General features: G+C 27.6%; 2 protein-coding genes across 3 annotated transcripts; one reads left to right on the top strand and one right to left on the bottom strand.

Moving 5' to 3' along the window:
• Window positions 1-1,835, top strand: LOC110626233 (GDSL esterase/lipase At5g55050). Its single transcript, XM_021772021.2, has 5 exons — window positions 1-309; window positions 524-666; window positions 755-988; window positions 1,066-1,315; window positions 1,403-1,835. The coding sequence occupies exons 1-5, from the start codon at window positions 69-71 to the stop codon at window positions 1,609-1,611; spliced, it is 1,077 nt and encodes a 358-aa protein (XP_021627713.1). The 5' UTR covers window positions 1-68; the 3' UTR covers window positions 1,612-1,835.
• A 5,319-nt stretch (window positions 1,836-7,154) lies between these two features.
• Window positions 7,155-9,505, bottom strand: LOC110625439 (coiled-coil domain-containing protein 124). Of its 2 annotated transcripts, none has more exons than XM_021771027.2 (3): window positions 8,811-9,505; window positions 7,806-7,925; window positions 7,155-7,451 (listed from the first exon to the last, which is right to left on the bottom strand). In XM_021771027.2, the coding sequence occupies exons 1-3, from the start codon at window positions 9,366-9,368 to the stop codon at window positions 7,434-7,436; spliced, it is 696 nt and encodes a 231-aa protein (XP_021626719.1). In that variant the 5' UTR covers window positions 9,369-9,505; the 3' UTR covers window positions 7,155-7,433. The 2 variants fall into 2 exon arrangements, with proteins under 2 accessions (XP_021626719.1, XP_021626720.1); XM_021771028.2 differs by having other exon boundaries at window positions 7,155-7,445.
• Window positions 9,506-10,111: the final 606 nt, after the last annotated feature.

Here is a 10,111-nt window from a genome sequence, read left to right as displayed (position 1 = left end):
TCAAACTTGAGCTTCTTTAACATTGTAAGGTATACAAAAGGTTAAGTGTATAGCTTCTTTGATCATCTATGGGGAAGAAAATATTTCTTGTGGTCCTGTGCTTGGCCACTGTTGTTGATCTTCTCTTATCAGCAAATGCAGAAGTTCCTGCTGTTTTCATATTGGGAGATTCAACAGCTGATGTTGGTGCTAACAATTTCTTGCCTGATAGTAAAGACAGGGCAGATTTTCCTCCTTATGGCATTGATTTTCCTCACGCTAGACCTACAGGAAGGTTCAGCAATGGCCTCAATAGTGCTGATTTTCTGGGTGAGTATTTTTCTGCTAAGAAAATTACGCAGATTGTTTTTGTTTTCTGCTGAGAATGGCTCTGTTCGGCAGCTATTTTAAAAGTAATGGTTAGTGTTTTGACTCAGTGATTAAGAGAGTGGATTATGAAAAGTTAAGCTAGTATTCCCGAACAGGGCCAATGTATAGGCTGGTCTTAATGCTTTCCTGTGTTTTTTTTTTTTTTACTTATCAGCTAAGCTAATGGGATTCAAGAGAAGTCCATTGCCCTTCTTCTATCTAGTGAACAACACAAAACTAATCAAGAGGCCGAGCTTTAGAGGAGTAAATTTTGCCTCTGCTGGGTCTGGCCTTCTAAATATAACTGGACAAACAATGGTAAGGCCCTTTCTTTAATTTTCCTCTCAGTTTTCATTTGCTTGCAACTGCAAGATTCAGGAAGAATACTAAGGAGTTACTCTTGCAGAATGGCAAGAAGAATGTTTTCACAATGGCAGAGCAAGTAGAGCAATTTTCTTCAATCTACAGTGTACTTGTGGCTGTTAAAGGTCAAGCTTCTGCTGAAGCTTTTCTCTCCAAGTCTTTGTTCTTCATCAGCACTGGTAGCAACGATATTTTCGCTTACTACTTGTCGAAAAGTACTGCTCCAAAGCAAGATTTCTTAGCTACATTAGGACTTCTATATGACAGCTATTTAAGGGTGAGATTTCTTCAACAGTAGTAATTGAATGCAGAACAATAATAGAAAATTTTACACCAAATTGTGTTGATATGCAGAGCTTATATAAACTAGGAGCAAGGAAGTTCGGGATTATAAGTGTTCCACCAATTGGATGTTGTCCAGCTCTAAGGATTCAAAACACCACAGGTGGTTGTTTGGAGGACTTGAATACTCTTGCTACAGAATTTTACTCCACAATCAATACCTTATTGATCAAGCTCAGCACAGATTATTCAGACATTAAGTATTCCCTTGGAAATGCATATGAAATGACTATAAATGTGATAGACAATCCTCATCCGTTCGGTGAGCAGTTTGATCTCAGGATCACTACAATACACTTGCACATTTCAGTTAGATGTTTGTGATGATTGAATTTGTATTAATTTTCAGGTTTTGAGAATGTAGCAAATGCATGTTGTGGAGATGAAAAGATACCATGCAGTCCAAATGCCACCTTCTGCTCGAATCGCCACGAATACTTGTTCTGGGATTTGTTCCATCCTACACAGGCTGCTGCAAGACTGGCAGCTATAACATTGTATAGTGGTGAACCGCAATTCGTTAGCCCCATTAACTTCAAACAGTTGGCTGAGGCTTAATCAGCCGGACATTGTTGTCCTGATGCTGTTACAAAATAAAGGAACTGCTCTATCCTAATACTATTCTTGCTGCTGAGCGGTTGAATACTTGAATCTGCGTTTTCTTATACTTCAACAAAATCTATGCTTTCTTTCCTTAGTGCCTTGTAACTCTTAGGATGTAAGAACTCAAGAAAAATAATTATTAATCTTTTCATCCCTCTGGAGAGGTCAAAATCAGAGGCTCCCTCAAGCATTTTTCCAAAATTCTAATTAGATATAATAAAATTTATTTTTTTTAACATTAATTGGTCTTTTAAATCTCCTGTCGGCCTTTTCAAAATTTTGTAAAATTATTTAGTAACTATAATAAATTCTAACTTTTTATTAACCCCTTAAATTTTCTTTTTTTTAAGTAACTTTAAAACTTTTCCTTTTGTAATTTTTTATTATCAATATAATTAATTTTGATAAATTAACTATAACTTTATTGATGATTTATTATGTATATTTTTTATAAATTTTATTATTATTATTATTACACTGTTTTAATAAAATATGTTATTTTAAAATTATTGAAATCTTAGTTAATAAAAATTTTAGTTCATTCACTAATTAAATTCATATTCTTAATTGCCCTCAACAAAAAATTTTTGATTTCGCTCCTGATCAAAATCCGAATTTATCATTAAAATAATGTAAATTAAAAAATAATACTTTTAAAAGTAAAATTATTATTTAGTTCATATAATTTAATGAAATTAATTGGTCAATTCTTCTATTATTAAAATTAGACTGAATACTTCATATTATTTTATATCATTAATTATTCAATTTTTTATTAATTGTATGAACTAAATAGTTATTATTTTTAAATTATAATGCCTAAATAATTATTATTTTAAAATTAAAAGATATTAAAATCTCATAGTACTAACTTCCCTCTTCAAAATAAGCGTAAAGTTGGATTTTCTTGTTTTTAGTATTAAATTTATAATTTGATCTTGTTAACTTTTTCATGTGTAACTTTTTGTATGACTTTCAGTGTTAAATGTGAATCAAATAAAATAAAATTTTAGTATTTATAAAAATTAAATTGAATTAATTTTGATTAGAAATCAAATCAAATCGAATCGATCTGATTCAATTCGGTTTAATCATTTGAATTTTTAATAATTTTTTTTTATTTTTTATACTTTATTTTTTAGTATTTTAAAGTTAATTAGAATATTTATTAAGATCTAATCTTTTTATATTATTAAAAATAATATATTATTATTACTAATCAATTCGATTCGATTTTTTTAATTTTTTCTAATTAAAATTAAATTAAATTAAAATAAATAAAAAAATAAATTAAAATTTTAAATTAATTCAATTTAATTAATTTTTTCGATTAAAATTCACAACGTACAAAAAGGTATCGATAATATGCTCAATACTACTAATATATTAAAGTTTACATGTATTATGATGTGTGTGATTGCTTATGCAAAATATTTATTGAATTTGTATTTTTTAGAATGACCATTATATCCTTCTAATTCAACCTATTCAATCCTAATAATAATAAAATTATAAAATATTAATGTTAATATTTTAATCATTATAATATACCTAAATATAATAAATATTAAAATTTAAAATTAAATATTTATTAAGCAGTTAACTATTTAGTCCTAATCAACTATTTAATTTTATATCTATGTAAGTTGTTAATTATATATAAAATGATTAAAATATTTTTTTAATTAGTATTTATAATTTTAAAATATAACTATTTTACTCTCTATAATTTTAAAAGAATAGTTATTTAATCTATGTAATTTTAAAATAATAAATATTTGAAACACATTATTTTAAAATAATAAAATTTTTTTTTTCAACAACGTTTTTTCTTTATAAATTATTTTAAAGCATATTAAATAAAATTGTATTGCGATCTGTCAATATTGTAAAGTATTAATTTTTTCTATAAAATTCATAGAGTTAAAAGTAAAATAAATAATATAAATCTTAAATATATAATAATAAAAAAACTTTAAAAAATAATAATAACTAAAAGGAGACAAAATTTCAAAATTAGCAAAATATAAAATAAACAAATCAAACAAAAGTAGATATACATCTAAGTTAATAAATTTAAAATTTTCAGGAGAGATAAATCACTTGTTTTGTATAATTATACATATATAAATATTTTTTAAATTTTAATACAAAGAAAATTAATATAAGATTATTAATAGCAGTTATTAGAATGAGTTTCATTTAATTTAAAAAAAAAAAACACCAATTAAATTTTGGTTTGTAAGTATAAAAAATTTTAAAATAATATTTAAATAAACTTTTGTGTTTATTTGATAACAACTAATTAATTTTGATGATTCAATTTTAATTACAATATATTAAAAATTATTTAAAAAGTAATTAAAAATTTGAGGATCAATTAATAAAAATTTAAAATTTAAATATACTTCTTCCCTTTCACAATATTTTTTACGTTATACTTTTTACATAATTAAAAAATAATTATTATTTTAATTAAATTATAAATTTGTTCTATTAACTTATAATTATACTCATTTTTATTATAAAATGAGAATTTTAATTTTTATTGAAATCATAAATTATTATTAATAATATATGATTTGAGTTAAATATCTAGATATAGTTTGAATTCTTATTTTTAAAAATTAAATCAATTAATGAGAAATTGTGTTTGAAAACAAAAGATATTAAATATGATTGTAATACTCAATTTATATATTAACTATAATATAAAAGAATAAATAATATTTTAAATAATTAAAAATAAATAAATAATTATAAAACGAACAGAATAGCTATTAAAAAAATTATAAACATTTAAAAGGCCATAAAAAGTTTTAAAAGATCAATTAATAAAAATAAAAAAATAAATTTTACTATAAACTAATAAGAAAATTGAAGAAAGTGGGCAATTTATCACTTTAAATTTTCAAATTAACATAGATTCTCATTATATACTTGCAGTTTTATCCTGAAATATGGAAATCACCATATGAGGACACCTAAATAATAATTTAATTCAACGAGTAAATCATGAGTTAGGATTGTTTAATAAGAATAAATGAGAATTAATAAATCGATATTGAATTTAAAAAAGTTGATTTCTCGAGTAAGCAAAGACGGTGAATTTAGTAAGTTAGAAAATATTTTCAAAAAAATATAAGTTGCTTGATATATTTGCAAAAAAATATCTCTATCTAATTCAATGGAACGTATCACAAGGTGTCGGCATTCGATCTTAATTTTTTTAGATCATATCCAAACATTATTAAAATAGGCTTTTCTTGATTAAAAAGATCAATCGGACCATAAACATTAGTTGATCATAAATGAGTCAAATACTTTATATGTTATTAAAATGCTAAATTTCAATAGAATTTTTTTTTATAAATATATTAAAACTAACTCTTCTTAAATAGATTTTATTTTTCTCTAATGTAAGTAAAAAAGGGTGTGATCCAAAGAAAAAACGAAAAGTTGAAAAGATTTATATTAATCTCTAAAAATAATAATATATAAAAGGAAAAATCATTTTGATAGATTTTTTTTACCCAATTTCAATAAAAATACTAGTTTCGCCATTGATAATATGTATGAGGAGCATCAAATTCCACTCTCTTGCAAAGTTTAAAAAAAAAAAAAAACTTCAGGTTTTTAATATTCATAAGGTATAATTTATATAAAGTATGCATGTTCTTTTGAAATATTGTAATTAAAAATGACAATTGATTTTGAAATTTTTTTAATATTCAATTCGATTAAATTTTATCTAAATGGATTTCAATAGTACAATAAAGTTTGTAAGGAGTTCACGTTTAGAAACTAGTCCTTGACTGGTTTGGAACAAATAATTAAATAAATATAAAATATGTATTTTTTTTGTATATTTATAATTTTTATATTAAATTATTTTATGCCTTATAACATTATATATTTACTATATTAAATGGTTGAACATTTATATTTATTTTATTTTATATTTAAAAATCTTGATGATCAGTAATTCTACTCATATTATTTATATTATTTTATACTATTTATTTTAATTCTAGTTCTAGTCTCACTTATTTCAGACTTTTTAAAATCAAACTACTTATTTTCTTATATTTTATATTTTCTTATATTGTTAAAAATAATATATTTTTTTATTTGAACACATTTTTTTTTTCCTTTGAACATGATGTTTGAATTATACTATTTTTGAATATGAGCATTTGTGATCTCTTTTTGGTTCTTTCTAGAGCACCCATGATGTCTGCCTTGAATTACACCTCTTGTCCCAATTACACCTTTTGTGATTTGAAGCGACGTCGATGGTATTTTCTCTCTGCTCCTCAATATGATATTGCTTTTTTTAGCTCTGGTGATGAGATTAACCGTCGATTCCTATTATGCTTTCTATCGTTTCTTTTATGGGTGCTGTGAGAAAATATAGTGTTGCACGCGTTTTCCTACAGGTTTAATATGCTTTCATCAGCTTCTGGTGAAGAATGGTGGGCAGCGCTGATTTTTTTCAGTGCTAGGGTTTCAGCTAGGTTGAATCTTGGACTTGGTGTATTGACTTTTTAATTGCTTGTTTTTTTGTCAGCCTGTATGTGATAGCTGTTATGGGCTTATTGCTGTTTTCAAGTTGATCCATTTTAATGTGGAAAAAGTTTAGATATTATAGATAAATTAATTAGTTAATTTTTTAATTTTAAAAAATATATTAAAATATTTTTTAAAATTTTTTTTAATTTTATTTGTTAAATATTTAAAAAAATTTAAAATATTTTTAATATGAAAAAATTAATTAATAAATCTTTTAAAAATTTAAAAAATTAATTAATAAATTTTTTTAAATTATAACATCAAATTATGGAAGGAGAAACTAAGAAATTAAACAGTAGACTAATTAAATTATTAAAAATATTTTAATATATTTTTCATCGAAAAATTAATCAATTAATTTTTTCATAAAATATAAATTAAATAATAATTTTTCCTTTAATGAAATCCAACTATCTTCCCATAAAAAGATATATATATATATATATATATATACATACATATATATATATATATATATATATATGTATAATAATAAAAAAATTACTCTGTCGCCTCCTTCAAAAAGATGTCATCTCTGTCTAAAGAGGTAGGAAACCCCGTCTCCTCTTGCCTTGATAAGGCTGACAGAAATTAAGGTCGCAGGAGCCTAAGCAGCAAATATTGGTGGATCAAGTCATTCCAAGAAAATTAGCAAAAGAATCAAGATATTGAATTTGTCCAATATGTACTTGCTGCCCCCACGACAGTGCCAAAGCACACAAACACTTCTAAATATGATGAATATTGCAGCACTAACGCAGATGCGGCAAATCAAACGACATAATTATTCTCGAGGAGTTGAGGTTATGTTTGGTAGTCCAAAATGCTGTAGCGCAATCAAATTTACTAACACATCGCAATTTCATACCACTATCATTCGTCACATATGAACAAGTCAAATTGTTTGTTGCCTTGGAAAAAGGAGCTGAAAAGAAGAAAATACCTTCTATCAAGTCCAGGTGTGTCCACAAGAAGATAAGAACCACCCCACTTGGGCCAAAGGATAGTATAGCATTATTAATTCAATATTTTACAGTATGAGCATACACTCCAATGTAGTACGCAACCAAAGCAACTACATACAACTTATAAGCCACATAAGCTCATGAACTTGCAAATTGCTCGACAATATGCCGAGAAACATACCCTGGCAATAGACCATAAGAAATTGTTGCCTGCTACCAAGTCTGAAAATGCAGCAGCACTCACTCATTAATCTGCACCTAAAAAATAGAATGAGCATCAGGTATTGTAGTTCAGCACGCAATTTAATCACTCAAGCTAGCAATTACCAAAACTTTCCTTTGGTTAGGTCAAAATAATGCTTGTAACAAATCTAACTAATAATATTTGTGGCATGCACTCAGCCTGAATTAAATGCCCCAAAACACGATGATTTTATTCAGAAGTTGGCGGATGAACTGGAAATGTAATAGCAGTTTCAATGCAATACTAAAACATCAATCCAAGGACCTCATCCAATTCAATGACAAAGAAATCTACTTCTAAGAACAATCCTATCATTGAAGGTATAAACATAATTCTAGCTAGTCAAAGATGAGAAGTCCCAAATATACCTGATTAAGAGGATTGTCAGGAGATTTCTTCCATAACTTCCATATCATGTCCTTGTATTGATTATGAGTAAGACCTGGCTTCTCTTCCTTCAGTTTAGGAAGCTCAACTTCCTCAAAAGCCTACAAACATATAAAACATTGACATACAATCAACAAAAGAAGGCGGCAAAAAAAGCATTTACATGTCCTTATATATAAAATTGTATTTCCTATAGCTACAGTTTCCTATTTCTGAAAAGTCTTTCCTACACCATAGAACATTCACAGGCTACCACAAAGCACTTAACTTCTATATATCCTATGCAACCCTGCCTAAAGGACACATTTAGTTCACCTTGAAATGGAAATCTCAGCTAAGTTTTTAAAACATTAATTCCCCCAGAAATAGATTTTCAATTACAAATCATAAAATGAGGGCATCCAAGTAATTTTCTTTCATTCGTATTAAATTTCCAAGATCAAACAAACTCTCATTACATATTTGAAAATCTCACACAAATTTAATACTCCAGCTCCTCAAAACTCAAGATAGCCATCCCTGTATTCCCAAAATTAGAGTACTTAGTCTGCCAATCCATGATTGGACAGAATAGCCATCTAACTAGCTTTAAAAGAAATTTGTATTTCACGTAATAGCTATGTGATCCAAAAAACAGGAAGATCGTCCAACTCCATATGTATACTTCTATGTTCTTCAATAGGAAAATTTTACACACGGATTCACATTACTCACCTATCTAATCAGTTCTGTTAAACATAAAGCCCACAACTTCCAAACAACCCAACAAGTTTGGGCAAGACTGCACACAGCAAGGTCCCCCACATTTTATTACCCTTTCCAAAACCATCAGAACATTTCGAAAATTCTCAAACTTTCAACAAAACCATTAGCATGCAGCCAAACACAATCTCAGAATACATAAAAGCAATCTCAATATATACCAGGAAAAAATAAATACACAAACGCAATCTCAAGACTCTGCAATAGCATGCAGCCAAACGCACCTTAAACGAGGCCTTGAGCCTCCTCTCGGGATGCTTATCAACCGGCAAGTTATCCGTGACTGCCATTTGTGCAATCGCATCCTCCACAGTCCTCGCTTCAATAATGGAATCATCACGATTCGTATTTGTAACCAACACCATTTTCTCATAATCCTCCACAGCAGCTGTCCTGCTCTGCCTTCGTTTCATCTCGTCCGCTTTCTTAGCCAGCTCCGCCTGCTCCTCTTCCCGCTGCCGCCTCAGCTCCGCTTCCGTCACCTTAGGAACAGGAATAGAAACCCGATTCGCCTTCTTATCTGGCTTCTTCATGGATTTATCGATCTCCTTCTCTTCCTGTTCGGCCAACCGGCGGGCTTCAGCGCGACGAGCAACGGCTTCTGCTCGCTTTTCAGATTCCTCCTCCCGTTTCTTGGCGGCACGGGATTTAGGGCCCTCGGCTTCGCGCCAGAACTGCTCTTCCTTTTCGCGTGCGTCGCGCTCCTTGCGCTCGGCTTCGGTGGCGCTCTTCCGAGCCCGAGCGGCCTCAGCCTTGCTATTGACGCCCATCTTCTTCGGCATCTTCGATAATTAGAATTTAATTGAAGCAATGAAATTAGATGGAATTGGGAAATTTAGGGATTTGGATCGAAGGGTTTTGAGAGAGAACTAGATTTTGTGTGTGGTGTAATCGGGGGCGATTAAGGAAGTAGTGCATTTTAGCAACGGATAGTTTAGCAATCGAGATATAAACGTGCCACGTGGCTGAAAGTCAGAGACCATTATGGCGTAGACCGATCGGTTTTCCATCGAATCAATTACTTCAAAAAAAAAAACAAAGGTATCTTCTCCCACAAAATTTACTTATAATTATTATTTTTACATAAATTAAAAAAGTCATTAAAATTATTTTCTCATATTTTCTCTAATATTATTTGATTATAAAATTATTTTTCAAATTAATAAATTTTACTATTAATATATATTTAAAAATTAATGAATAATTAAAATTTTTAAATTGAAAATTTGAGAAAAATAAAAATGTAAAGCAATTTATGAGATGAAAAGAGTAAAAATTTTAAAATATTATTAAAATTTAAAATTATAAGAATCAAATTGAAACATATCTTACTTTAAAAAAATTTAAATAAATTCTTATAAAATTATATATAATTTTTATTTTTTTAAATGAAAATTTTTTAAATTAAAAAATTAAATTTTTTATTTTAAATAATATAATTATTAAAAAAAATTAATTCAATTAAATTTTTATAAAGTTTTTAATTTTAAATAGAGAAAATAATGTTTGGATTGATAAAAACAAA

Source organism: Manihot esculenta, chromosome 11, assembly GCF_001659605.2.
Source record: "Manihot esculenta cultivar AM560-2 chromosome 11, M.esculenta_v8, whole genome shotgun sequence".
NCBI classification, from domain to species: Eukaryota; Viridiplantae; Streptophyta; class Magnoliopsida; order Malpighiales; family Euphorbiaceae; genus Manihot; species Manihot esculenta.
Note: the sequence above shows the minus strand (reverse complement) of the source record. Positions and strands in the feature narration are given on the sequence as shown.

Excerpts from the sequence above, each read along its gene's own strand:
- LOC110625439 (XM_021771027.2), bottom strand. The coding sequence starts at position 9,368 with ATGCCGAAGAAGATGGGCGTCAATAGCAAGGCTGAGGCCGCTCGGGCT. Across the intron at positions 7,926-8,810 it reads GGCTCAAGGCCTCGTTTAAG|GCTTTTGAGGAAGTTGAGCT; the intron begins GTGCGTTTGGCT and ends ATATGTTTGTAG.
- LOC110626233 (XM_021772021.2), top strand. The coding sequence starts at position 69 with ATGGGGAAGAAAATATTTCTTGTGGTCCTGTGCTTGGCCACTGTTGTT. Across the intron at positions 310-523 it reads CAATAGTGCTGATTTTCTGG|CTAAGCTAATGGGATTCAAG; the intron begins GTGAGTATTTTT and ends TTTACTTATCAG. Across the intron at positions 989-1,065 it reads TATATGACAGCTATTTAAGG|AGCTTATATAAACTAGGAGC; the intron begins GTGAGATTTCTT and ends GTTGATATGCAG.